Below are 27,384 nucleotides of genomic sequence, written 5' to 3'. Positions count from 1 at the left end.
ACACACAGTCACACTGTGTAAGCCACCTGGTTGTATTTTGCAAATCCAGTCAACTTTAGTGTTAGGCAGGCTTTGCACCCATGAAAATTAATGGTAACACTCTCTATGACATTAACGAGAACAAAATTAGGCCATGTAAGTACCTTCTGATTTTTCTATAAGGCAAAATATTACTGCATTCCATTTTCTTACTCTGCATTTCTGCAAGTTGATAGCACGCTTGCATGATTAAGATACGAAGCTAGTAAGTTTTAATTCAAATATTATTACAAATTAGAGAGAAGTCAGATAAAACCAGAGATTTTTTATTGCACAAAATAAATTATATAGAAACAATGCAACAAAACAACTCGTATTGTAGGCTGCACAACAGATGTTACAACATGAATATATTTATTGCTTTGAGAAAGGAGCAATTCAGTGCTAGTAAGCAGATTAGTTATACTTCTTGCTCATCTAGATTTTTCATAAAATTAATCCAACTGGGCTAGAGGCATCTTGCAGCATACGGGTCAGACCAAATTGTCATTGTTATCAGCTGTTATAAAGGTGCTGTGAACATTCTTGACATTAGCATGAAGCACTCAATTTAACATCACCGGTACTGAGCCATACAGGTAGTTACATAATTAGAAATACCATTACATATCAGATATATTTATACACAAGATCCTAAAAGGTCCATTTATAGGGTTTGCATGAGCTGTTGTTCTAAAATAAATCTTGCTTGCCAATGTCGATGAAGCTTTGAACAGGCACGCTTTGCTCTACGTCAAGAGGCAGGACCATGGGGTTTTGCAAAAGAAACCCCAAGCCCTAGCACCAGCACTTCCCTTACCTCACGGTAAAATTGCTCACTAGTGCTAACTCAGTTACAGGTGCATCATTTTTTCCAGGGCCACTCAGCTTCTAAGGATTTTAGCATGGATTTAAACAAAAAACCAAAAACATTCCTTTGGTAGAACTGGGTGAAATCTACAGTGCTTTTTTAAATACTTCAAAACACAACGTATTTGGTTCTTTAAAAGATACAAGACTGCAATCCTGGTATTGCACTCAGCTCAAATGGATTTAAGTTTTTAAACTGCTACTTTGTGGACCCTGAGATGTTGACCCCCAATGAATTAATACAGAAATTTGCTCTTAACAAAAATTATAAAAATAGACAACATTCAAATAATAAAACAAACCTGATCACTTGCAGATCTTTGTGAAGCACGTGTATTAATGAGATAGTGGCATTACGAGTGTTCATAGTCGGAGTGAAATTCTCCCCCAATCTGACAATTATGCAAGTATTTACTCAGCTTTGTAACACTGAATTCTACTGCTAGTGTACACACTCGATATTGCAAAACTTATTTACTTATGGGAAGGTTAATATAATAAAATTAAATTTCAACAATATTAGCCACCCATGAAAGGAAATTAAGAGAGGAAGTGGGAACTCTGGGTCATTTCAAGTCTTAGCTACGAGGATAATTAAAGAAAGTAGCTCCACTGAGGTCAAGCTGAAGAGCTTAGCTCGGCGTCAGGCCCACGGAGTAGACCCCTGCAGAATCCCATTGAAAAAAGTAAATAGATTTTGGATTGTACACTAATAACTACAAACAAATGTGGTCGCCACTCTTTACTGTACTTTAATAAAATTCTTTGCTTTACTGTTTTTTCTTCCTGAAACTGTGTTAATGCACTATGTTGAATCAAAATACAGTTAAGAGTGAGGTTTCAAATAGCTGCAAAATATTACAAGAAATGAGTTATTCTGAGTTTAAAAAATACTTTTTGTACAAATGCTCAGAAACTTTAGTGATGCAATCATGTTCCATGCATGTACCCAGCAGTAGTTTTCTTTGGAGGAAAGTAAGTATTAAACTTGACTAATCTGGCATACTTTTTCATCCAGGGAACTGTTTTTTTTTTTTTAAATACTGTACGTAAAATTCTATCACCATTTTATAAAAAAGTTTATAAGTATAACAACATTCAACTGAATAACCAAACATACCCTGAAACACCCATTAAAACACAAACATCACAAAAAAAATTATTAGTATTTTTTATAATTATTATGAAGTAGAAATGTTATAAGGCAGGATGAAGCTAATATCAAAGATGAAAAACAGCACCACCAGTTTATGTTTTGCAATTAGCTTTCTGATCGAACAGAAAATATATTATCAGTCAGATACAATTGATTAAGAAATGCATTTAGCCCAGCTGTACTAACTATACAGCTTCACACAGAATAAACATTCCATAAATCAACAGAAAATGCATTTGAGCACAAAAAAAAAAAGAAAAGAGTAAGTGATTCTCTAAGCAGCATTTTGTTTTGTTTTTTTTTTTTTTTTTTTCCAAAACATTAACATAGATAGATATTGGACTGATTAAATATCTACAAGTGCTTTTCCTTTACAAAAATACATATATTCTTAATAGTAGGATAGACTGTCATTAACAATGACCTGTGTTTTTTTCACTTCAATTTGAATGATTTATAAGCTAAATTTTACAACCACAAAAAGGTTTATTTGTAATATGATGTTATCACTTTTGACAAAAAGCTTAAAACATTTTATATTTTAAAACAAATTAGCAACATAACATCACAATATGTTCTATGAGCTCCTAAGTACTGTGAGGGCTGTTATATTAAAAACTGGTAACTACTGATCAAATGCAAGGAAGCATTAGAACATTATGACTGCTCACCATAGGCTCCTTTCTTATCATAACTTGGATCACAGCTTATATAAGGACACTTAGGCCCCCATCCCAAAAAAAATCCATTGAGAGTAACTCTATATCATCTATTCAGTAGCCTGGAACATCCAACAAATCAGGCTTTGCATTAATTTTAAAAAATGCAAAATATTTTCCTTTCAATATTTAAGTCTGCAATAAGGGAAAAAATGATGCATTGCTTCATGTTTATTCTAAGAAGCTTGTATTTGAGAGAAAAAATATGATCAGTAAGTTTTTAGATTGAAATATTTCAGTCAGCTAAATAATTAAATTGTCCTATTACTTTCCAGTTTAGCTAATCACTATCCTGGAAAAGGAAATCAAGATATTTGGATTTTTTTATTCTTTCTATTTTATACTGCACAAGTAAAATAATCGGCTTCTTGCTAGTCAATGGTCTTGCGTCGAGGACAGCAATGCCATTTGCTAAAAAAATATCTATAAAAATCTTTAAAACATAATAGCATCTTCTCATTATCCTCAAAGTCTGTCCTTTCCACCCTCCAAAATATCACTGAACTACGACTAGAAAACCCAAAAGTAGCTTGGTGAATATTTTGTGCTTTGGAAGGTTTACAGGATAGACAGCACACTGAAGTTTTTTATTAGTTCACAGGCCAGGTATAGCAGACACATCAGTAATGCAAGCCTTTGTGCTTTTCTTCGTGAACATGAGCTATGACTCAAAGAGCTACCCTAGGTCTGTTAACTCAACCTTTATGCTACTCCTGTTGTTTTTTTCCTTTTCTATTTTAGGTCGGAAATTGCTAGGTGTGCCTAACCCTTTAGCTTGGTGACAGAGACAGCTACCTGGTGCAGTTAAGTTCTGCTTGACTGATTCCAGGCGTAACTCTTGACCGCTGCACTCCAGAAAAGTGACAATGCCTTATTCCGAGGCAGTTTCTGGGTAGCTTTACCTTTGGTATTAAATAGGTCTCTTAAAACTATTAGGCAATCAGATTATCCATAAAAATAGTTTATTTTAAAAAAAACTTTTTTTATGAACAAACTAAATATCTGACAACAAAGAGTAATTTAAAATCAATTAGTATGTGATATTTTTCAGTAAAAAGGGAGCATGTTTCATTTTACTGCATCAAAATTCATGAGACAACAGCAACGATGTTCTACTCTACTCAATATAACACAAACCAGAATTTTAGGAGTAGAATACCATCATAAAATATGTGCCTCGCACTTTGATAATAAACATCTTTATTACAACTTCATTTGTAATACAAACCTCACTATGTTAACTAGCAGCACAAGTATTTTACTGTTGCAGCAATTTTGATTATTGTATAGCAACCTACTCTCAACTCTTACTTTGCTTTCCACTCACTATCATGAGGAAAAAGGAAAATGCACAGTAACTACTTCTGTTCACCTCATCCTGTCAACTGTCACATTATTAAGTGAAGCATCTGCTAAAAATACATGTAAAAGTTACTTCAAAGAAAAGTACGCCTAATGGTTCAGATAAACATGCAAAGTCAACCCAATGCCTCTCTTTGGTTAAAATTAACATAATTACAAAACCTTCCACTTGTAGACATCTTTCATTTCAGAATGTCTCCTCCATCCTAAGCCTACAGAACCGGGTCTCTTTCTGCAATTATAAAAGGTAGCCTGGATCTTTCCACCCATCTATTGAGCTCCTCTGTTTCACTGCACACTCCAGAACTGCACAGATCTAAATTGCTTACTAGAGAATGAAACAACGTCCTTACTCAACTGTAGCAGCAAGCTACTTGAATTCAGAACAAGATTTATGGCACACACCTTGGGTGGAAGAATGTGTCAGGAACTCATTAATTAATCAATTTCCTATTCTGGAATCTGATGTTTTAATCTGATCTACAGACAGTGTAGACAGTAGTTTGAAAAAAAAAAAACAACAGGTAGATCTGCTTATGAAGAAAAATATATTACCATTATAAGATTGTCTTCTGGAGGACATTGCTACAGAAAGACGTTTCAGCTGAGGTCTGAAGGCCAGACTACCCATATGTGATAAAACTAGTGGTAAATGAGCAGTTGGAAGCTTTTCACATTTCCTTTAGGGTCACTCAATCCCCTTGTGTCTTGGAATCCATCCTGGAACATGCTCCAGTAGGCTGCAATCCTTCTCCAAACAAGCGTCTTCAGCTGAACACCTTGTGGAAGCATTACCTTGTTCAAATTGGCTATAAAGGATTCAAAATGCAGAACTGTGAAAACTTTACTGAAATCCATGACAGCTGTCTGATGAACCAAACCTATGAACTAATTCCTCATGTGCAATTTCTCCTTTGTAACTCCTCAATGTTTCTACTTGTTGGGCATGAAATGGGTGGGGTAAGGGAATGGGCAAAGGATGTGTAAGAACCTAGAATTAACAACAGGACACAGGGTGCCTGAACAGACATTTTAACTGAGATAAATAATAAAGTAACATAGCATGAAGTAAAATGAGAGAGGAATATCCTGCATGATGCATGCATTTCTGATGGAATCAAACTGATGCCTTCAACCTGGTAAGTGAAGAAACTGGACTAAGCTTTTGATTTAAGCATCTCTATGTTTATGTATTTGCTGTGGAGAGGCATGTAAGTCTCAACTGCCTTTGGTCTTTTCCAGGATACAAATAAGTTTGATCAGTCCATGTAATTGACCAGTATTTTATGTAGCCCCTCCATAAACAGGGCTCAATCTGTTTATTTTGAGACTTAAGACTGGCTTTGAACAACAATCTGTTCTCTAATATTTCTACCAGACATAGTACCTGGCTGAGCTGGATGCTATTCCTTTTGTTGCAAGTTCTCCCAAGAATATCTTTTCTGGGGAGTGAATGCCTCTTGATGTTTTCAGTGATATGAAAATGTAAAAAAACCCACAAATGGAACAACGCAACTCAGTGATTGGTTGAAGACTCAACACTGGCCTATATTTTGTTATATTAGAAAACAGCAGAGAAGGAAAATTATTTACTTCTCTCACAAAGTCATGTCTAACAATTATACACGGGAGAGATGAGATGGAACTCTGGACCATCCCTTTGTCTTCAGCGGAGAACAAGAGCTTAGCTTGTATCTAAAGGGGCTGTCATCAATCTCTTTTCTCCTGCAGATATACTGGAACTGTTTTCAATAACTGCAGAAGAGAAAAGTCAAGTCAAATTGTTGGTGCCTAAGGAGAAAAAAGACCAAGATCTAGAATTCAAGGGTTCCTCACGCAGAAAATGAAATAATTTCAATATAAAAGTAATTTTTTTCATATAGTTTCTACTAAGATAGGTAATTTAAAATTGAAAAAAACTAACAGAACACATTTCTTTTTCTGCTTGTTTCCCATGAAAGAAAGCTTCTCAATACAGCATGTTTATGAAATATTCTTGCTGAAAATATTAAGACCATAGATAAAATACAGAAGCAAATATTACCCTGCCAAATGCAAACAATGGGCTTAAAAGGTATTCTGTGTTAATAATCAGGCACTTTGTTTTATATAACATATTCAGTAAAGTCAAAGTAATACTTTTGAGAAATTTTTTTTGCATAATAACTGCAAACTAGCTGAGTATGCACAATATACTTATAGCTCTGCATACTCCTAGGACCCAAATCCCAGAAGCTTTCATATGAACAGTACCTACTATAGTGATGAGTCACTAAGATTATTGTAGTAATCTTATTTGGTATTTCATCCAAATAAAAATATGCTTATAGGACTAGGCCCTTAGCTAGGAGCAATGTAGTAATGCATGATGGAAGATACATTTCTTGATTAATCACCTAATTCCATCTTGTTTGAGATATTATAGGATCTCGCTTGTAAAATCTAGCTTACCGTTTACTAGACAAATGCAGCATACAGCTATGCTCAACAAAAAGTTGCATATGACTTTCATTAATGAGTTACCCCAGAGTTAAAAGAAGAGACAAGTTTTTCACTTTTAGGAAGAAAAAAAAAAAGCACCAAATGTGCTAAATAAGAGACAGCAAGGTTAGGTAGTAGTGTGGAATTTTTTAGGTCTTACTCCTCTGCAGCTAGGTACTGCCAATATGGGAAAGCCATAGAAACACAGTGGCAGCAACACTTATCTTATATTCCTATTCTTTACAAACATGCAGTGGTGACACTTTGTCATGGAAATGCTCAGAAAGTGTGACTGTATACAGCAATCTGCTCTAGGATGGCATATGGCGCAGTTTTAACGGAATGCCTAGGTACTCATTTCACTTTACCTCATCTTTGGCACACAGGAATCTGTACACGCATTCTCATATTCCTATGCTGTTCAGATATTCTTAATTGGCACAGATGAATTAAATATGCATATCTGTAGACACATGGCACATAGGTACTATACGGGAGAGAAATTTCCTGTAAAGAAGGCAATGCCTGTGTTATACAAGCTGCCCAGTTAAGATATGTATTTCACTGGCACTTCACTGCTGCAAAAACTATTAAACTATAACAGCACTCAGGCATCGTGCCATCAAATCAGAAATGCATACAGTGTAGGTGGCTAAACCATACACATTTAATGCCGTGATTCTCAGCTGGGAACATTAAATCGTATCTGTCAGTATTTTCCATGCTTAAAATGAAGATTTGCCTTCTGTAATCTAGCTTTAAGTTGCATCAAGAAAATACCATGAATTGAACCAATGTCCAATTCTGATCAAGAGAATTCATGTTCTCTGAATTGTGAATACAGAAAGTCATTAAACAGTCAAAGCTTCTATTAGTTGCCATTCAGAAGCCAATACAAAGTAGTCCTACTTCAGGGGTCCTGTTAGGTGGATGCAAACTTCTGTGCGAGATAACTTAAAATGGATTACAAATAACGTATTCTTCTCTTTTTAAAACAAGTCTGTTCAAATTTGTCAAAACAGCAAGCACAACTGTTGAGAAAAAAATTGTCCCCGGAACCAAGCAGAAATTATGCTTAAGCGTACTACCATTAGTTTTGTGATAAACTGAAACAGGCATTTTATGTCAAGTGAATCTACAGTGAAAATTCTGGTATAAAAACACGTGAAATATATAAAAACTGTAAGGTGTCCTTTGTATGTGCATGTAAATATTTACAAATAATATCCTATTTCTAGCGTACAAAACAACTGTATATCCTAAAGAGAAGAATGATTTGCCATTAGAATGCATGCTCTGCTCTTCCAAGCTGCTCCATGAGGAGGACCTCTATCTGCACAAAGAACCTATTTTTCCCTAGAGACTCTGCAGAGGAGAAGGGCCCTCCCTACATGGAGTATCTCCTGGTTTCTGTCATAGACCAGGCGGGCAAAAAGACGACCGCTTCCTGCAGCCAGCATGTACACCCCTTCCCATCTACAGTGTGGGCAAACCAGTGCCTGTACCAGTCAGCACACTATGCCTGCAGAAAGGCGCAGCAGCTTCCTAAACATTTTGCTTGCCCAGGTTCACTGGCATCTGCACAATATGTGCAACCTTGACCTGCAATGGCAGGTTTCCTAAACAGACTACCGACAGCACCTTTATTTCTGCATGTCATATGGGCTTTGGAGCACAATGGTAGAAGCTAACCCGACTATATATGGATTCCTCAAGTCATCAATGTTAGAACTCCTACTAACATTAAAGGGGCCAGATTTAATTACAACATGCTTCTTTCTCCTACAGAAACATACTAATGTACACAAACAAAAATTTACAAAGCAGTAACAGCCTTGCATCTATCTTTTATACTTGATCCCAAGATAGAATTTTCACTTTGTCTTATCTAAGTATGATTAGTTCACTCTAGTAGCTTCTGAAAAGTTGATTTGGTTCCTTTTTGCTGTATGCAAAAGGCAGAAGAAAGTAAATAGTTATCTACAATACTAGCAGGTGTGTATTAAGTAGAAATTACATAAAGGTACTGAACTATAAGTATCTCCACAGAATTTGAAGTGAAAAACTCAACTGACTTTTAAGCAGAGCAAAGACAACGGAAGACTACAGAAAACATATGCATTAGTATGCTCCCTGCAACATTACCAGAAACCTCAATAAACATTCTATACTAGAACCATTACGCTTGCAATACCTAAGGCAACAATCACGTTTTATCCAGCACTACCAGGTCTTAGGAAAAAGAAGACCTGAACGATTATTTTGGTCAGACTGCTTATCTTCAGTATTGCATTACCTCTAATTTTATGGAAATATGAATGAAAATTTCTATAATGAATTCTAAACTCCAGATAGTCACAAGAGATATATAATGTAATTAAAGCTATATATTATTTTTGTTTTAGCATATTATATACCTCCAACCAATCTTAAAAGGAAATGCTTGCTATGAAAGGCAATAATTATGTAAAATTTTGCCTTGGTTGGAATCTTACAGTGAAATTTATTTGTTCCATAGACACTTAGATTATTTTTAACTTCCTTTTTATGGAGGCTGTATTAGAAGAAATGTAATCTGACCAGAAGCCACTTTCCAAAAATAGCTTGTATCCCAAATTCCAATCTTTAGGGAAACCACAGAAAAGTGCAATCACAAAGGCTGCGATGCTTTTAAGCAATATTAGCAGAGTCTGTTTAGAAGATTTAAAATTACTGTTTTGAATTACCATGTTCTACATCTCTTGTTAAAGGTAATTAATCTTCATTCATTGCAAAAGGACTGTTGCACACTCATGAGTGAGCTATACCTGGACCCATGAGAAGCTTATCAAGAAAAAGGTAGTGGCCCAATCACCACTTTTCTAAATATATTTTCTATACAAAATATTTTCAAGGTATAATCCTTAGTTATTTGTACAGTACTCTATGATTTAAACAACAATATTCAGTAAAATAGTAAGTGTGTGAAACTGCAACACCACATGGAATGAGCACTCTGCCATTTTGCTAGTGTAACCAATATTAGGACCAGAAAAATTTTCTAACACGCAAGCAAAAATATTCCATAGTTTTTGAATCTTGACTGTACACTTGATGATTTTGGCTATGATTTGCAGCACACTCGTAAGATACACAAATATCTTATGCACATTTCAGTAGCAGAATGGCACTTGGCTTGCTCTAATAGAAACAACAGAGATGCAACTGACAATTTTAAGAAAGACAATGTCCTTATTTGCATGCTGAAAATCTGGTTGTGTCCCCCTAATCCAGGCACATCCATTCATTGTGCAATCTGTCGATGGGTAAACAAATAGTGCAGGATTCATCTCAGTGGGATCTGGCCCTTTGGTCTAACCGAAGTCAATTCTAGGTCGATACTGAAGTACCATAGGGTAAGACTACAAACAAAAGCAAGAGAAAAACAACAACAAAAACAGACAAGAAAACATGAAGACATAATTCATAAAAAATACAAAGAAAACGCAATTAAAGATTGCCTTAAGAATAGCCAGAGCTTATCCCTAAGACACATGTATATGGCAATCAGTTTTATTTATATAAAATAATTCTATACATTTCAACAATTAAATCCATACCTGTACTTCAAATCTGTATTTAATCTCTAAGTCAGTTAGTTGTAGTTATTTCTCATTAATATAAAATTCCCGTATCTGCTTTTATATATTTCATGATTTATATGTTTTACAACATATATACTTGGAGTGCTCAAACAACTCCTTTTATTTCTGTGTTGCTGTGTTTGAGGAAAAGCAATCTTGAAATTTTATACTTTCTAAAACGAAGTCCATTTATAGATGATGTATTTTGTTTGATTTTTATATATACGGAGGTTCCATAGCTATACTAGTAGTCAGCAGTAGTTAAAGGGAGCCACGCTATTTTGGTATTAAAAAGAAAAAAGATCAGGCCAAATTACTGTCAGCTGATTTTCTGAGATGAGGGCTAACTTCTCCCCCAAATCCAAACTCCTCAACTTCAGATCTAGTGATACGTTTTTAATGGTTCTTACTGGAAAAAAAATGGCAAATTAACTGCTTGGATCCCTGAATTGGACAAAACTGTTGTGGAATGGGAGGCAAGAGTGGGTAGGTTTCCAGAAAGTGCTGTGGAATACCTGGGCACTTGTTGCTGGAGCTTCTGTTTTACTAAACGTCTTATTTCTTCAGTCTGTCAGCATTTCGTTTAAGTCTGATGTTTTCCTCTTAACTTCATTAGGATACTGGACGTTTTCTATAGCACAAAACCCAGGAAAATCCTATTGTCTCAGCAACGGTATGGGCTTAACTACCTCTCTGCCACAGGGCAGAGGAACATCGCTAATTTAAGTCTTTTTTCATTGCAAATTTGGAATTACAAAGAATTATTACAGAACCTATCATTAAAACGAGAAATATTTTACTGCATCCTTCAAATGCAATACAGATGAACTTCAGTGACCAAAAAAGAAAGGTATCACTGCAGAGGCCTATACAGGTTAATAAACTTTCCATGCCATGGTAGTGAAATGATCACCAGAACTAAATGTGATCATACTTGCTGGGGATTTACAAACTGGAGTGCAGAGAAATCAAAACATAAAACCAGAGGTGAGAGAAGACAGGAAGCACCATGTGTAGTCTGCATGTGCAATTAACAAACATATATTTGTAGTATTGTAAGTTACTTGGTCTTTGATTTTTTTGCATAGGATAAGACTACCATATTATTTAAATGCTATTTCACATGTTTTTCACTTTGATTATATAAATTGTCTCTAAAAGTACTCAACTCTAATTGGAAGTGCACACAGGCAGAGACAGAGCAGTAACCTCACTGAAATTTCCAAGTAAACCAGCGAGGCTTAGTGTTTTTTGCAAACAAAATTACAAACCTACCGTATAAATAGAATGCTGGAACATTTCTAATTATTGAGGTAGGCATGACTGCAGTAGGTCACTCCCATCCATAGTGGGGAGTGACCCTCTATCATTAACTTTAATTTTTTGCTCAAGCAAAAATATTATTTCAAACTTCCAAAGTAACTTTCAGAAGCCAGTTCAAATCAAAATTCTCAATGAGGAAACTGAAATACTGTTTCATATAGGTATGAACCAGTTTGATCAATGAAATTTAGAAATCAACCTCAGTTTGCAGGTTCTGGAGGTTTTGGTTTGTTATATTCTAGAGATATGGCATTAGCCCATTTCTAATTTTAAAAAATGTGAAAGGAATACAGTATTAGAAAAATCTAACATTTCTTTACTCCCTTAAAAAGAACATATGAATTGCCATGAAGAGATGAAACCAATGTAGTCTCTTTTGATTCACGCTCCTCAGTATTTATCCCTTGTCAGTGACTGCCCAATACTACTATTAGAAGGATGAGATAGGAAGAGGTAGATAATCCTTCCAGATTGATGCAGATATCAGCCTACAGAATGATATCTCTCTAACAAAAAGATAGATGGCCTAATGTAAAGTGAAAGAAACCCCTAAACCTTTTGAATGGATTCTATTTATTCATTCAATACAGCTTTCTCTGAATGAACGAAAATGCTCAGGCCTTGCTTATAGAGTTTTAGCAATTTGTAGTGAGGAATTATAAAAACTCCACAACTTAGATTACAATTGAAGTGCTGACAGGACCTTAATGACTGTAGTATGTACAGTCGTGAGTGCCTCTTACCTGAAAAAAAGTGCCATCCTGTGAGCAGACTTGCGAAGATGAGCAGTTCTGACACCGAAACTGCGGAGGAGATGATTTTCTGATCAGATAAGAGGCATTCACAGCTGGACATACACATTTACCATTTAATGTTTTTTTAAATTTTCACATGTAAAGCTTAAAATTAATTTACTTATTTAAAACAGGAAAGAATTCTCTAATGAATAAATGGATATTTTCCCTTTACTACTCTACTTCTTGTAAGGTCCACAGGTGTGCCAGTAAAAGCTCATGGTGAATAGTACCAAAGACGGAGATAATGGATTTACTTGATCTTCATCCAAAAGAAGAGATTGTTAATTAATTACCACCGCAACTTCTGTTTTATAACAAGACCCAACACAGTTAGGGAAAATAAAATCATAAAGCCCAGATGTTACTGGATTTATTACCAGCACAACGTAATTTTTACAAGTTTTAGTTTGTCATCTCTGACTTCAGGGAAGTGATTTAAAACTACATAAAGGAAAAGATGAACACATACCTGACTATACTATGTGTATGTAAATACAACTTACAAATTTAATCAAGAGTTGTCAACTCTTATATTCACTTAATGTTAAAAATTATAGTTCTGAGTTTTTTGAAAAATTTTAACCAGTACAAATAATGTCCTTTTTGTCAACATGATCGTTACTGTTGTTTCCAAACCAATGCAACTGCCAAAAGTCCATTTGTAGGCAGGGGCTGCAGAATTAAATGTCATGAAAGAATTCCATTATCATTAAAGTTGTTGCCTCAACATTTCCTAATAGTACAGCCAATGCTAACAAAAATGTAAGATGGCAAGCCAAACAAACACCCACTGGTTTCAAGGCTATATTGGAAAAAATACTACTTAAAGCTCCCTTATTGGCGCAATATTGGGGTTACAGCAATCATCAAATTTCAGTGCAATATTACTTTCAAATTTAATGAATACTTGCCTATATACATTAACTACCCTAATTCCTATCTAAATCTATCCTTCCCCCTTCCGCTTCAGATTAAGGTAAAAATTTAAGAAACTTGTGAATTGTTAACTCCACAGTGTGCTCTTCTGTCTTCTCTGACCATGCCCCAGTGCTTTTTATTCTGAGTACTAGGGAGCTTAAAAAAAAAAAAAAAAAAAAAAAAGGCAAAGCAGCATCCAGAAAGTTTGGAATTTTCTGCAGTTCAGTACATTAACATATGTCTTAACCTTAGCTGCACTCCAGTATAGCCTCCACTGGTAGTGACAAACAAAAAATCTGCATATACTACAAAGCAATAAAGAGTGAAGAACAATCAACAGCCATACAGGAATGTATAAAAGAAAGAGAAGAAATGGGGATATGACTTTTAACAAAAAAAAAAACAAACCCCAAAACAAACAAGGCAATATAAGGGCTACTAAGTCAAACTGAGTATCAGACCTGAAAGAAATGTCTTTTAATAAGTTAAATATTCCAATTCTAAAATATACACATGCAACAAGGAAAACCCATTTAGCTGTGTTATCTGGATGTTAGTGTTATACAACATATCTAAAAAAAAATGGGTGTAGTATTAACAGAAACAGTAATAAAACAATTAGATTTCTCCAATAATTTTTCAATGTCACTTTGAGTTTACTACTGAATTAAACAGACTCATAATAAAGAACTGCTGGATGCCGATTCCCCAACTATTATAACTCAAAAGGTCACTAAAAGCACATTTGCAGACAAAGAACAAGTGCTTGGGTTTTCAGATACTTGACTAAAGACTTAGAGCAGAACTTGCACATAAACTTTGTATACCTGCTATTTTTAAGTTTCAGAATCTGCACAAATATATATGCTGCAGGGTTTCACTCATAGGGTTTAACATAAGAAACCCAGAAAACATGCAAAATGCGTTTTTAAATAAGGGTTTTTTGAAGGGTCACAGAATATATTTTGAACCAAGCTGTGAAAACATGTATACTCTCTATAATAAATATACCAAAACATCTTTTATTAATAATGTAACAGCATTTACGTTTTCGCCTCTTAGTCTCCATCTCGTCATATAGATGAATTCCATAGTATGATCCTTCCCCATGATTTCTCCATTGCATAGTACATCCAGCTTAAAATACAACAGAACAAACAGTAAGACAAAGGGATGCAAAATTTTAATGTCTAAATGAACTCATAAGTCAATCTCTGAGAGTTCATCCCTCAACTCCTATCATTATACAATAATTTCATCAGACGTCTATCAAACCTGGATAAATACAACATACTGACAATAAACTATACTGCTATTTTTAATAATAGTATTCCACTTCATTTTTTCACTTTTGTGTTTTCGATTAAGATGTGGACAGAAGCAAGCCTACTAAACTAGGTAGGAAATCACTAGTAGACAAACATTCCCTATATTTATCAATACTACACGCTATCTGTTTGAAGAGAAAGCCTTGTGCTGTATTTTGAAGGCCTTCTTGCTACGTCAACACTCTTTCAAACCCAGAAGAGAAGTACTATAATTTTCATTTTTTTAAAATAAATGATAAATAATTTTTAAAAATTACTTTAAAAATAACTATAAATTACAAGCAAAATGCACTTCTGAGTATACAAACATGATTCTTCATTAACTGAAGGCAAAATAAAAAAAGTAATGATCTTACTGTGAAAAATGACTGGTTTAAACTGTATTATAGCATCTTACTTCTACCCTCCACTGAAAATGTTTGAAAATTCTTTCATTACTATAACCATAGCTTTTCTGTTTTTTAGAGGAAAAAAATGTCAAAATTTTGAAGTAAGCAGATACTATGTAACACAAGTCATTAAGGTGCCAGAGACAGATTAAATTAACATAATTAACAAAACCAAATGACATCAAAATGGCTGGTCAGCCGTTTGTCATGACACTGTGACAAACTCCTGCATATAGCTCTGCAGTAACCTGTGCACCTAACCTAACTCGGCCCTTCCGCTGACCAAAGCTGGGATGCTGCCATTTGTGCTAAAGGCAGCCTGCAGTTCATGGAGTCATTGACTCCTGTAAGAGAACTGGCTGAATCATAGAATCATTAAGGTTGGAAAAGACCTCTAAGGTCATCGAGTCCAACCGTCAACCCAAGAAGAAATAGTCTGTGCTGAGGTCAAAATTCCTGTATCCCTGGGAAGAGGGAAAGCAAAGGCAGGAGTCTCACACTTCCCAACTCCACCCTGCATCACAACTTCTATCACGTTAGCAAGTCCCCCCAGGGAACAGTCTTGGCCAAGATCAAATCACTCATGGAGCAAAGACCCTCTCTCTATCAAATTCCACCTAATTCCAGAGACAGTGCAAAAAAAGTATCTGCATTTTGAAAGATTCAAATGGTATTGCTCCTCATAATTACTAGATAGTTTCTTACATCTGAAGAAAATGAAACTGCAGAGTAATTTGGTGTATGTCTAGTTGATCTCTCCTTTTCCCCAGTAGCTACTAGCCCAAAACTGTATTAAGTGACTTTTTTTATTAGCCACGTGGAAAGAGAAAGCATTTATTTTTTACATAAAATATCAAAACCTAATGTATCTGTTCCTTCACAGGCAAGCAACAAACTGAAGTTACTAGAACTGTATGAGTTCCTTGATTAGCAACTTTAGTACTGCGATAAAATGATCACATCTCATTTAAGGGCAGAAAATATCACTTTGATATTGAACAGTACTTAGCTAAAAAAAATATTCCTCAAGTTCAAATATGATTAAATTTCATAAAAACCTAATACTTTGCAGGCAAATAAAAATACAAGCATTGTGCTTTCAAATGTACCTCATAAGAACTCGGAAGTTTTAATTTTAAGCTGAGAAACTTTTTGATAGTTCCCACGGTCACTCGAGTAGAACAGCGGATAAATTTCTTCATTAAACCCTAAAGCAACAGCAACAAAACAGAAAAACCATGTTAGAAATTTTGGAGTACATAAGCAATCTTTAGTGCAAGAACAGCTGTAATTGACATTTTTTTCAACCAGTAACCAATTTTACTGCACTGTCTTCTAATTCATAATGGCACCATAGGTTCATTTTTGTTCACTTTTTTCAAAAATTTACAAGATGACAAACAAGTTCATTTAACCCATCTCTGGTTCCAAAGAATTTTCCAGAAGATACAGAACGGAGGAAAGAAAAAAAAAACACAACCCACCAAAACCACCAAAAGCCCCAAAAGAACTTAAATAATCTAAGTGTCTGTGTTAGTAACATTGGAGGTCAAGCAGATGTTAAATTTCTTAGAATTTCTTCAGTCCTTGAGAGAAAAAGGAAGTAAAAACATCCTCAAATAATCTAGGTAAAATACAGGAAGCTACAAACCTGAGACGTGATCTATTATCACAGATTCTGTGATCCAGAACCTAACAGTTTTGATTCAACAGAAAAGCTGGAAACCTGAGAGTCCTACATGGTAATGGAGATACAGATTTCTTACTGTATATAGCATAAACAGACAGTGATAACACATACATATGTTTTCTTGCTGAATCAAACACATACATATGTTTCCTTCCTGTGTCAGAACTTCCAAAATTATACATGTAACATAGTACAGAGAAAATATAAGTAGTGTTTTAATAGACAAATCTTTAATATTTTTTTAATTCTTGTTTTTGTAATTTAATAAAACATTATTAAAATCTAAGAGCATTTCTAAACACTTTCTTCTAGCCTCGATACCATTAGGTAATCTTCCCTTTATAAATAGAACCCAAATATCCCTAATTCTTAAAATATCAGTCAGCAGGTATTACTCTACACATTTTACAGATGGAAGTGACCTGCCCAAGGCCACGGACGACACATCAGTGTCAGGATCAGGTTTACAGTTCAGAAGATCTGGGTCCCAGCCATTCAGTGTACAACATATCTGAAAAGCAGCTTCATGCTGGCATGGTAAGACAGCAATCCTGAAAGCGTGAGGCAGCTCACCTACAGCTAGCGTTTTAAGTACCTCTGTGGTATGCTCTAATTGGTTGTGTAATGCAGTTATATACCATCAATGGCTGTATAATCCATTAAAAAAAAAAAATCCAGTCACAGATGGATTTCTGTATTGAATTGTATTTTTTTACAAAATTCCAAGATGCACTGAAATGTTTCAAACAAAAGGACTAAATAAGCATGGAAGTGGAGACAGGTCACCACATTAAAGTTTACTGTTAATGGTTATAAAATGATTTGGTTCCCGTAAGATGCTATTCTGCAACAATAACAACAGCACAGATTATCTTTACTACTCACTTTGACTACATTATCTCCTGACTGCCCATTGTTGCGTAAACAGTCGAGGCAAATAGCAATCTGTGGGTCACTCCTGTGATAGTCTTTATCTTCTTCATTTTCATCACACTCCTCATCTACTTTGGGTTTATCAGCTTTTGGGCTTTCATCTGTAAAATATGAAGATCCTATTATTTAAGTGTAAAATAAGTAAAAGTCACAGTAGCAATACACACATATTTAAAGTAATACTTCATTTTCAAGAGCATATTTTTTCTTCAAATTAACTTTATACAATTTTAATTCATTACATTCTTAAATTGATTGATTTACAAATCTCTGAAAACAAAGTTTTGCTATTGAAATTTTAATGTAATATGCAAACAACAGATTTCTATGTGACAGAAAATAATTAGGCGGATGGACCACTAATGGTTATGGCTGTCTACTTCTATTTGTGTCCAGCAATTAAAACCCCGCTACTGCGCATGCATCAAGAACACTCAACCACATAAACCTACTCTATGGTGTGGCAGTTCACTGCCAAAAAATATTGCTTTTGAGTGGAGTAACAAATCCCAACACTTGTATATCAAAGTAACATGGGTAATCAATTAACTGTCTGCCACAATAACCCAGTGGAGACAAGTTCCTGAAATGTTATCATGAAGGCAACTAAGGCAAGATAAAACTTAACTTTCATTCGCTTTTGACCTGGTCTAAGTAACGTCATTGTAAAAACTCCAGGTGTCTCTCTCCAGAAGGATTTTATAACTAAATAGTCATGTACTTACTTATTCCCCTTTACAAACAAAAAATGTAAGAAAAGAGGAATGGTCCCCATATTTTTTGGCAGAGCACATATATCCTATATAATCACATATACCATGTTCTCTTTCTTCACTGATGCATGTTCTATTGATTCCTGGTTTAAAAATCTAACCCTCTGGAAAAGGTACCATCTCCCACAGTTTTCAAACGTTTAGCATAGTTGAACACTCGAATGCTAAGACTAGCAAGTATATCTAAATAAGGCCGCAATGTATGTAAATAATAACCATACAATGAACCATAAAATGGAGTAATTTTTACAGATTTGGAATACAGTATACCATAACCCTATTATATACATTTGTTTTTTTCTGTATCCCCAACTTATTTATTTTGATTTAAAACAAAGGCTGCTCTCTGTTGGAATAAAACATTATCACAAGTAACTTGGATAAGCTACTTTTGCACTTCCTGAAAAACCTTCAGATCAAATTCTGTTTTGCTACACTTACCACAAACTTTTAAAGTCATTTAGAAGAGTTAAGATGAGAAGATAGAATGAAAACTTAACAAATATCAAGCCATGCCCAAGTTTCTAGACATAGTAATTAGTTCACTTCGTTTAGTTTACATATTCGAGTTTTAAGCTACATTCATTACTTTTCTTTCATACTGTTTTGAAGTATTTTATAAGTAGAAAAGATTTGTCCACAAGTCCCTACTAGCTATTGACATGTTTAGTTGAATGCATATCATACATATGTTTTGTTCCTATCATCTTGCTATGAACAGAATTTACAGTATCAAACTACAGATTTTTTTTTTCTTTTTGTGAAAATCCAGGAAGCAAACTCTTTTAATCAAGCAGGTACAGTCTACCTCTCACAAGCATTTGTCTGAGGAGTCTGCCTATGATTCACAGATTCTTCGGCAATGCAAGCACATACACAACTGTCAACAGTTATCACTGCTGAGTAACGTAGGAAGATTTAATTATGCAGTTTGAAAAGTCTTGAAAGGCAAACCACTACAGAACTAGGGAAATTAGCAAATTTCTAATCATAAAATCATTCCAGAAACAGGTACACACACAAAAAACATTGCACCTTTCAAGATATTCTGATAGAAATTCAAATGCTCCTCGGTGTAAATGGCACCAGACTATTTACTAAAAAATCCTTGTAGATATTAGAATTAATGATGTTTGTACAGGCAGCCTCCAGAAATCAATGTGATGGTCCATTAGAGGAATGATATTAAAGTTCAATATGATACAAGTTTAAAAAAAAAAAAAAAAAAAGAAAAAGAAAAAAAGAAATCTTAATCTCACCAAAATGGACTCGACATTCTCCACGCCAAAAGCATCAAGTCAAGAACAGAAGACAGGAAAAACAAACCAACTCCTCACCCACCTCCATGCCTCTTTCCTTAAGGTGTGATTTGATGTCTCTTTTTTTTTTCCTCATCTTTCTTGCAAACCTTGGAAATTGTCCACTTCCTGTGCTTTTCTCAGATATTCAGTGTAAAACTGATCGCTAGTCAATGTAAAGGTGTTTGCCCTCTTCCTTCTCCAGTTCAGACTGGAAAGGACCAATCAAGATTTTTTTCTCTTTACCACAGTATGTTTCCTATCATCATCCATCAAATTCTCTCTAGTAACCACTCTCCTAGTGGAGTCACCAATGCCTGAGAAATGCTTTGTTGTTTGGGTTTTTTTTTCCTCTGATACGTGAAAATTTTAAGTCCTGGGGTTTTTTTACAGATCTTAGATGCTAAGGTTGAGAACTGTGTTGTGCCCTGCGGTAAATACATAACTGATGGACTCTTCTCAACTAGACTATGTGATTGCAAGGGATGGTATTGACAACTGAAACAGTCCTTTCTTACTGAAATTATTCTCACCAAATAATTTATTCTCACGCAAGATTCTAAATGCTTGTTTATGGCAGAAAATAGTTTAAATGCTCATAATTTGTCTCAAAAAGTTATCACGACTTTCAGGTGGTTTGTAGAGTCAAATTTCCATAGCTCAAGGACACAGTCACTAACAGAGCTGGATACATCTGTAGCTACTTAAGAGTATATTTTGAGAGTTAGAGCCTTACTCTGATTCATAAAACAATCCAATCACTCATTACACTTTGTAATTGATCTCCATTAGGTTTACCATTAAATTATGGGAGGAAGGTAAGAACCAGAAGAATAAATTGCTTAAAAGTAAGTCACATTTTACAAATTTGCAAATTATATGTTATTTTTTTCTACCTATGTCTATAGCAGAAAATCGTTTTCTAAATGGTCAACAAATGTCTGTATTTCATAAAATTTTTTTCTAAGTATTTTAAAAACTGAATAGGTATACACTACACAGTATGTTGTAGTAGACTAATACAATTTCATCTAAACTGTTCTGCAGTTCTTCATTTAATTATGTAACAGAGAAAAGAACCTCATCCTTTATAATGGATGCCAAATGCAAATCAACAAAACTAGTGAGAAAGAAAATGAAATGTTATGAAGTTGAAAAGAAGGTATAACAATTGAGTGCAGAAGAGTATTGCAAGACTTTTACTTGATAGTAATCCTTTACTAAAAATAGCTATTTCTTTAACTTAGCAGAGCCTTTCAAAAATTCTTAAAAATGCCCAAATCAAATAGGCTATGGTATCAAAACTCTGAAGTCAAATTAAAGGGGCATAAAACCAGTCAGATGTAGTCCTCACTTAGCATCTCAATACTGAGCTCTTAAAGTTCATGGGTCAACTACAAAAAAAAAAAAAAAAGAAAAGAAAAGAAAAAGCATTTTGGAATCTATATAAAACAATTGTTTAGCATGTGTGGAAAACTGTTTTACTACTTGTCATAACTAATTCTTGACAACCTCCTACTTAACAGCTGGTCAAATTCAGCAACAGAAAATAATCTGTAAAAAACTCAAGTAGTTCTGCATCTTGCTGTATTAAGAAAATTAAGAATTCAAGTGGAAAATCGCATGAGTGTTGAAAGTGAGAGCTTAGGGAAATGCAAATAAAAATAATGGTAAACCAGCTAGTGTTTGTAAAACAACTGGTTAATAGATAAGCAGCAGCACATGAAGGCCCAGATTACATTTACATAGATTTGTTACGAGTTTCTAGAGTACCTTTGAATTCCATAAAAACAATGTATGTGCATCAGTGTTTGAAGAAACAAAGCTTAATGAACAATGTTACTTAACATGCAGATGAGAGAGGAAAAAAAATCATCACCTTGTCCATTTTCTTGAGGTTTGTTTTTCTTCCAAAATTCGATCTCTCGCTGCAGTTCCTCTAGTTAACATCAAAGAACAGTAATGTGAATTTTTAAATCAATACTACAGGTATATAATTAGAAATAGCCATATTCCCTCCATCAACCCAAACAGGTACCCAAAACCGAATGAGAAACTTACGTTCTCGAAGTCCAGGCACCAGCTTAAAGATAATTTCCTCTAAGGTGTTATCCAGCCTTTCAAAGGGAAAAATACATTTCTCATTAAGTAGAAACTAGCATTTTAAATATTTTCAGCCTTTAAATAACAAAAACTTTTGAATAATAAAATGAATTGCATATTTCTGGTAAATAATACATCCTGCAAAAACCAATCAATTTTAGCTGGAGAGACAACATGCATTAAAGCTTATCTCAACCACCTCTTGAATGGATTTCTTTTAGAAATAACCAAGGAATTTATTTTTTACTGTATAAAGACAAAAATGAAGCAAAAGAGAAAAAACATTATACTCTAAAATTTTCATTGTTTTAATTTGTGTTACATACAAATGATTGTGTTACTAGAAGGAATAAACTGGAAAAGTAGTATCCAATTTTAAGGTCCAGGTCATGAGTAGTAAGCATGAAAATTACAAACTCCATTATCATATTAAGTGTTCAAATGCTTTGGTAATAAAGCTGTTATGAAAAACTGAACAGACTATTCCCTACTCATTCCAACACAGACAAACCAGTCTTGGCAGGATAAAGAAGACCACAGAGCATCCATGCTGCTCTGGCTAGACAGTTCTCGGTACCCGACATAATTAATTTAAACTATTTAAATCTGCCATGAGTTTGTCTACCAGACGACAGTACGCAGCACAGGCATGTCCTCTGATATCCTGCTATTAGTGCCACAAATAGCTATTACAGTCCCTTCCAGAGGACACAGTGCATTTACCTTTGTTGCTGAAGCTAAAATATTTTTCTTCCCTTTCCTCTGAATTTTACCTACTCTCCTATGCATTTAATTTATCATCCGCTTTTTAGTTCCACTTCCTCCCCCTGCCTCACTTATGCTTCGGTTTCCTCTGTCTCTCATTCTGTTTCCTTTTCCTTTCTCTTCTCTGCCCTCTACATCTTCTCTTATGAACAGTAACTCCCAGTCCACAGCCTAAACAAAAATCCATGACAAAACAAAGTACTAAGTAATATGGCCAGAGAAATTAAGTACCTTGAGATTCAGTCACAAGCTACAATACAATAATTGCCTTTAGTATATTTTTAATTGCCTTAATTTTTCATCTCGATATATATCTCTATATACACGTATATATTTGCATAAATACATACATATATGTGTACATGTTATTAATAATACATTATAGGCCTGTTATAAAACATATGACTGTTCTCTATCTTTTGTACTCTACCAGTGGCAAAGTAGGAAGAAGACTGAATGATTTTATTGTTCAGGAATGCCTAAAAGCCATTTCAATAGATAACAGTTATCATCTTTTAATAAATACATGAGCATTCCAGGTTCTCTTCTTTACAGAATTTGTATTGGTAATTGAAAGTTTACAATTAGACCTAGTACCCAATCATCTTGTTCTGAGACTAGTTCCCTGTGTTACCTGTCAGCTCATGGAGACTGTCATACCATAAGAATATTCATGTTTAAGCTACAACCACGATCCATTTTTTAACTGCTGCTTCTTATAAGGACCAAAAAAAAATATCTTCAGCAAGCGAAACAGACCTCCCCTAAAACAAAGGAGCATAGAGAGTACTTTCCCACAGATAAGAAGGAAACCAAAATCGTGGGATGTCTGAGCACTTAGCTTCTGACAGATGACAATACAGGTCTGCCTTTCCAAATAGTATGTTATCTCTTCTAGCCTCTCCTCTCAACAATAACTAATGCAACTAGATGGTACTGCTTTCTATGAAGTTCCCACAGCAGAGCACTTGGAACCAGGGAACCTGTCTTGGAAATGGAATTCATTTCACATTGTAAGAAAGCTCAAATCTTCATAACTTACCCATGAAGAGAAAAGAAATAAGGACTTCAAAAGAGAACATCACTACCTTAATTCAAAATCCCACTAACCATTCCTCAGAATGGTATAATACATGCTGGTTTTTCTACATTATTTTTGAAAATTCCCACTTAGCACTTTCTAATTTGTCTTCAATGGCCCAAAACAAAAGTCACTGGTAATGCTAACATAGCAAAAAAACCAGTATACTTAGCAAATTTATGATGCTAGCAGCAAGAACTGGCTTCATACTCTAGCCAATGACTTCATTTTCTTTCAAAAACTAAACAAAAAGAGCTATTTCGTCTTTATGAAGCATAAATACTAATCAATACTTTAAGAAATACAGAAAAAATAACACTTATCTGATCTGTAAGTACAGGGAAACCAAACTTAAACTATAGGGAGAAAAATAGGAAATTATAAAAAGATTCTGAATTTCAGATGCAACTTAGTTTCCTATTATCCACGCCTATGAGCACTCTAACAAAGATTTGTATTTCTGTGACTCACATCAAACCTATTCCAAAATGAAACTACTTGACATATCTCCAAAGTTCGTCTCAGTCATTTAATATGATACTTCCTGTTAACGCTGAAACAAGAACATTAATACTTTAGACACACCTCTTTCCACCCCCCATCTTCCAACCTCCAAACCAGAACGTACAGAAAGAAGAACCAAGGATTTATGTTAGCTTCGTATAGTTTCTTTTTTCACCTCTTCTATAATATTGAATGACTTATAAGATCAAAGCTACTCTCTGATAATTGCTAATTATCTGAAGTGAAGGAAATGAAGACCATCACTCAGGAAAACTTGCATCCAAAGCAGCATGCTACCAAGAAAAAAATAAGCCTGCCTTCGTGGTATAACCAACCCAGACCCTATTGAATACTGATGATGCAGAATTCTGCTAAATCAGGAAAGAGAATTCTAGAATTTAACCCTCTTCCTAGATTTTCATTTTAGAGCTCAGTGTTGAATTTCAGACTTAGGCTTATAGTTTCAACAGACCCTAAGTGCTGCCAACTAAAAGACACATCTTAAAAACTCACATAGTTATGAAGTTACTCAGAATTGAGCTTATAAAGTAGTTTATAAAGTTTATCTCAAAGATCTCAGTTAAAAATACTATCTAGAGTGTTCAACGCCATTTCTCAGAAAATGACTGCATTCTTGAGCAATGATTGGGCTGGTCTCTACAGTCAGAGTATAAGACATGTATTAAGTTATGCAGGCAACATCCAAAAAAGATAATTCCATTACACTGCTCATGTGCTCTTCTGATTATTAGTTTAGCAAATGTTTAAAACTGTTTCATAAAATACAACCAGCAAACTACTAGCTATATGCAGTTTGTTGGCAAATAAACCCAATAACTCTAAAAGGAGTTTCAGGGAATAATTGCAGAGAAAATAGCTCTTCCCGCATTTCTGGCTTGTGGTCTCAACTCTTCTCATCCTTCTATCATTTCCTGCATATTATTATTTTACTAAACATCTACTAGACGTTTCAGAAAATGCATTTTTCAGCTCCTATGAAATGGTCCTGTCAGAATTAAAAAAAAAAATTCTAAAATGCTTTTGTTTTCAGCTTATTAGTAGCCTTATGCACTCTGTATAGCATCTTCTGTTACAGCTGACACAGCGCCTCAGACACTGACAGGAGATGAGAAAAATACTTATGGTAAACATCTACATAAACCCTTTTAGCCCTACCCTTCCAAAAAACATTCGGATGATAAAGACCTAGGCTAATAATACTCTTTAGAATTGCTGAATTTAATCTCTCTCACCTATCCTCTTGGTATATAACTGAAGCACGGGAATTGCTCTGCACAGACACATCAGTCAAAAATCAAAGCAGAATATGTCAAATCACAGCAAACACAATGGCATTAGGAAATAATAATACCAACCCTCGTAAATTCCAGATGTAAATATTTATTTTAACATTGATGTAAGAATATTTCTTCCTCAGTTCATAGCAGTATTACAAACTAATAATATTGGGGGTGGAGGGAGTGTTGGGAGTGAGGGCAGGGAGTGGCTTCCTCATTTTAGGAAAACATGAAGTTCTTCCACTTCTGATGACATTTCTTGATTTCTCTGTACTATACTTGTAGGATAGCTATCACCTTTGTTTCAACTTAACTTCACTAAAAGAGAACCTAGAATTTCAAGAAAAATAATTGTTCAAACGAAGATGTGTTACTGTGATATGAAAAATGCAAACTCTCAAGAAAGGGCACTTTCAGTGTCAAAACTTTCTTTCATGAGTGTCTTTTCATTAATCTGACAGCAGATTTCAATTCAGATTGGTAAACATTCAGTTATTTGCATGATTCATTTTCTACATTGCTCTAAGAAGAAAAAAAGTTGCATGCAGTTTGGAATGCCCTAAATCATTTGGAAAAATGAAACTCTAGACTTTAATTTCATGTAAAGAATAAAAGGTATCTGGTTAATTTATTTGTTTAATAGAGGTATTAGAATATTTATTTTAATCTGTATAATATACCCAGCCTTTCTGTGTCTTTCCCTTATCTTTCCTCCTTTTATTATATTTGAAAACTCAATTTACAATTTATTGGGAGATGAAAAATTGACAGAATCTATGGTCAAGAACAGTTGATATATATATTTTTACAAATAAGCAAAAAATTTAATTTCTTTTCAGGATAAAGATATTAAGATTTTTTTTTTATTTTTTGTTGTTCCATTTCAGCAAACATTGTGCAATGTCATCTTACCTTAACATTTCTAGTGGATTGGTCTCATGCACTTGGTTGCCACACCTGGGACAGTCATTGCTGTCTTCAAAGTGTTGAACAATACAGGTCTTACAAACTGAGGGACAAAAAAAAAATTAAAAAAACCTTAGACTAAGATCTAAATAATATTGCTTGAACATGACCTAATGATACCAGCTAACGACTTCATGCATCAAATATAAAAGAGTATGATTTTAAGCAAATAATGACAATGTACCTTATCCACTTCTTGTTCCTCAAAGCCATAGCTAGTTCTGCTCTGCCAAGACACTGAGTTCAGCAGCACTGAGTTCAGCAGAACAGGTTAGACAACTGCTGCTCTAAAGTATGCAGTATTTTTACTACTTACAATTCTCCCAGCATCATAAAATGCAAAACCCATATCATGTAGCACACATAAAGAACAGGTTCTGAGAAAGTGCATGCTGGGGAGCTCTAGCCCAGCAGAGTCAATCATCACTTCAGATGATTTGAAAATTACTTATGCACATTATTTTCTTTCCAACAGTATTGCTGGCATCTGAAAATACTGTTGTAAATACTTCTTGTGGGAGAAAAGTTCACAGAAACTGTACACAGGTTCAAAGTGGCTATGTTTCCCTTTTGACATAGCGCCTTCAAAAGCAATGACAGAACATACAGTAAACATTTAATACTTGAATCTTATACTGAAAAATCAGGATCATGACCATGGCAAGTATAAACAAACCCAAAACAACAACAACGTGAATTTAAAATCCAATAAACTGAAATTAAACTAAACAAGGTGCTACACTACTGTTCCTTCCAAATGATTAATTGCAGACTGTAGATTTTACTGCCATTAATAAGAAAATGGAAGCCAAGCTGATGAGAACAAATATGCATGCTATTATTATTGCCTTACAACATTCTGAATGGAGATAAACTCTATCCTCTGTTTATTATTACTTCACCTAAACTGAAATGAGAACTGCAAATTCATCAGCAAATGGACTGAAAAAATAAATGGACTGCTGCAATTGCAATATGCTTTCTGCTGA

The 27,384-nt window shown here is 34.6% G+C and overlaps 1 protein-coding gene across 5 annotated transcripts in view; it reads right to left on the bottom strand.

Annotated features, from left to right (window-relative positions):
• Nucleotides 1-284: 284 nt before the first annotated feature.
• Nucleotides 285-27,384, bottom strand: part of PCGF5 (polycomb group ring finger 5) — a 72,094-nt gene continuing 44,994 nt past the window's right edge. For 3 of the 5 annotated variants that reach the window (XM_075154683.1, XM_075154686.1, XM_075154682.1), the window contains 8 exons: nucleotides 26,342-26,438; nucleotides 21,740-21,795; nucleotides 21,558-21,617; nucleotides 17,560-17,708; nucleotides 16,094-16,192; nucleotides 14,315-14,404; nucleotides 12,296-12,355; nucleotides 285-10,007 (listed from right to left, as the gene is read on the bottom strand). In XM_075154683.1, the coding sequence (XP_075010784.1) occupies nucleotides 9,960-10,007; nucleotides 12,296-12,355; nucleotides 14,315-14,404; nucleotides 16,094-16,192; nucleotides 17,560-17,708; nucleotides 21,558-21,617; nucleotides 21,740-21,795; nucleotides 26,342-26,438 (659 nt within the window). In that variant the 3' untranslated portion in view covers nucleotides 285-9,959. Of the gene's footprint in view, nucleotides 10,008-10,744; nucleotides 10,861-12,295; nucleotides 12,356-14,314; nucleotides 14,405-16,093; nucleotides 16,193-17,559; nucleotides 17,709-21,557; nucleotides 21,618-21,739; nucleotides 21,796-26,341; nucleotides 26,439-27,384 lie in introns of all 5 variants that reach the window. The other 2 variants (XR_012674300.1, XM_075154687.1) reach the window with 2 other exon arrangements.

The sequence above is a fragment of the Calonectris borealis genome, chromosome 7, assembly GCF_964195595.1.
Source record: "Calonectris borealis chromosome 7, bCalBor7.hap1.2, whole genome shotgun sequence".
NCBI lineage: Eukaryota > Metazoa > Chordata > Aves > Procellariiformes > Procellariidae > Calonectris > Calonectris borealis.
The sequence above is the reverse complement of the archived record's forward strand: the minus strand, read 5'-3'. Positions and strand labels throughout refer to the sequence as shown.